This window comes from Cebus imitator, unplaced genomic scaffold (genome assembly GCF_001604975.1).
Source record: "Cebus imitator isolate Cc_AM_T3 unplaced genomic scaffold, Cebus_imitator-1.0 Scaffold118, whole genome shotgun sequence".
In the NCBI taxonomy this organism is placed as follows: domain Eukaryota; kingdom Metazoa; phylum Chordata; class Mammalia; order Primates; family Cebidae; genus Cebus; species Cebus imitator.
The window spans coordinates 2774601-2776662 of NW_016107433.1; the positions used below are offsets into that span (position 1 = coordinate 2774601).

General features: G+C 48.3%; 1 protein-coding gene across 1 annotated transcript in view; it reads right to left on the minus strand.

Moving 5' to 3' along the window:
* Positions 1 to 2062, minus strand: part of TMED6 (transmembrane p24 trafficking protein 6) — an 11868-nt gene that overhangs the window by 4712 nt on the left and 5094 nt on the right. The window contains exon 2 of the mRNA XM_017539337.2: positions 1097 to 1223. Coding sequence (XP_017394826.1) covers positions 1097 to 1223 — 127 coding nt within the window. The remainder of the gene's footprint in view (positions 1 to 1096; positions 1224 to 2062) is intronic.

The window sequence follows — 2062 nt, forward strand, 5'->3', positions numbered from 1 at the left end:
TGAGATGGAGTTTTGCTCTTGTTGCCCAGGCTGGAGTACAATGGCGTGATCTCGCCCACCTTGGCCTCCCAAAGTGGTGGGATTACAAGCACGAGCCACCGCACCCGGCCTGTTCAAGATCTTTTAACACTGATACATATCCTGTGCTTCACAGTGAAGGACTGTCTGATGCCCCTATTGAGAAAACATCTTTTTTAGTGCAGCTGGCTAGTAAAGGGGGCATTTAAGACACTGGTGTTGTCCAAAGCGGGACAGGCTTGACCTGGCTGGAGCAGTGCTTTGTTGCGGAGTGTCGATATCTCACATGGCCATGCATTTTCTTTTTTTTTTTTTGTTTTTTGAGATGGCGTTTCGCTCTTGTTTCCCAGGCTGGAGTACAATGGCTCGATCTTGGCTCATTAGAACCTCCATCTCCTGGTTTCAAGTGATTCTCCTGCCTCAGCCTCCTGAGTATCTGGGATTGCAGGCATGCACCACCACGCCCTGCTAATTCTGTAATTTTAGTAGAGATGGGGTTTCTCCATGTTGACCAGGATGGTCTTGAACTCCCGACCTCAGGTGATCCGCCCGCCTCAGCCTCCCAAAGTGCTGGGATTACAGGGGTGATCCGTTACGCCTGGCCGGCCATGCATTTTCTTTTGTTCTGCATCTGCTTTTAGTAACTGACTCAAATATTCTGATGACTGGAAAGAAATGCTTCCCTGTAATACACTGGTTAATTGGAATTCTATATTATAAATGGGTCTCTGTTTTTTGGTCACTTTCCCAGAATCTGATCAATTGGAGACAATGAGCTAAAAGTGAACTGCTGGCCTCCCTTCCTCTCCCCTCCTTCCTCTCTTCCCTCCTTACCCCCCCCCAAAAAAAAAAAGAAAAAAAAGATTGAGCTGCTCACCTGGAGATGCTGCCCCCAAATTATCAGTAGACTGCCACTTGGCATCCTTGGAGGTCAGCAGTCTCTAGGAACACTGGTTTTTGGTGTTAAAGGCTGATTTTTTTTTCCTACTGTTTAAACATCTCTGTACAAGTCCTCGTTATTTCCCTAATTTTATAGGATCTTATGATTATTATGATAGCCATGGTCATGAAAACAGACCTGTCTCTTGGGTAGAGAAGTTAATCTGGCCCCGAACATCCTGGGAAGTGTCTATGAGAAATCCCTGTGGGTTGTGTGCAGTGGCAGCAACATGCCGGTCATGTGACATCCCCACTGTCCGCTGAACCTGCCAAGACACATTAAATAGGGAGCAAAACCCCTGCTACATCAAGAGGAAGCCAGCTGAGTGGTAAGATTGATGTCCCACAGTCATCAGCACAGGGGTCTCATCTGGGGTGGGACTGCCCAACCCCCTGTTGGGTTTTGGAATTGACTGGAGGATTCTGAGGTGCCACAGTGATGGTGTTAAGGGGAGGACACACAGCAATGCTGAATGTCTGCAACGTTACAAACAGTACAGTAGGACAAAGAACTGCCCAGAATGCCACCAGCACCCCTGTACAGAAGGAAACATGTCTTGCTCGGACCACAGAGCTGAAGTGGATGATTTGGGCCGGGCATGGTGGCTCACACCTGTAATCCCAGCATTTTGGGAGGCTGAGGCAGATGGATTGCAATGTCAAGAGTTCAAGAACAGCCTGGCCAACATGGTGAAACCCCATCTCTACTAAAAAAATACAAAAATTGGCCAGCGTGGTGGCTCACACTTGTAATCCTAGCACTGTGGGAGGCCGAGGCAGGTGGATTGCCTGATCTCAGGAGTTCCAGACCGGCCTGGGCAATTCGGTGAAACCTCGTCTCTACTAAAATACAAAATAAATTAGCTAGGCATGGCAGCATGTGCCTGTAGTCCCAGCTACTTGGGTGGCTGAGGCAGGAGAATTGCTTGAACCCGGGAGGCGGAGGTTGCAGTGAGCAGAAATCACACCATTGCACTCCAGCCTGGACAACAGAGCAAGACTCCGGCTCTACAAAAAAAAATAATAATAATAATACAAAAATTAGCCGGGCATGGTGGTGTGTGACTGTAATCCCAGCTACTCAGGAGGCTGAGGCAGGAAAATC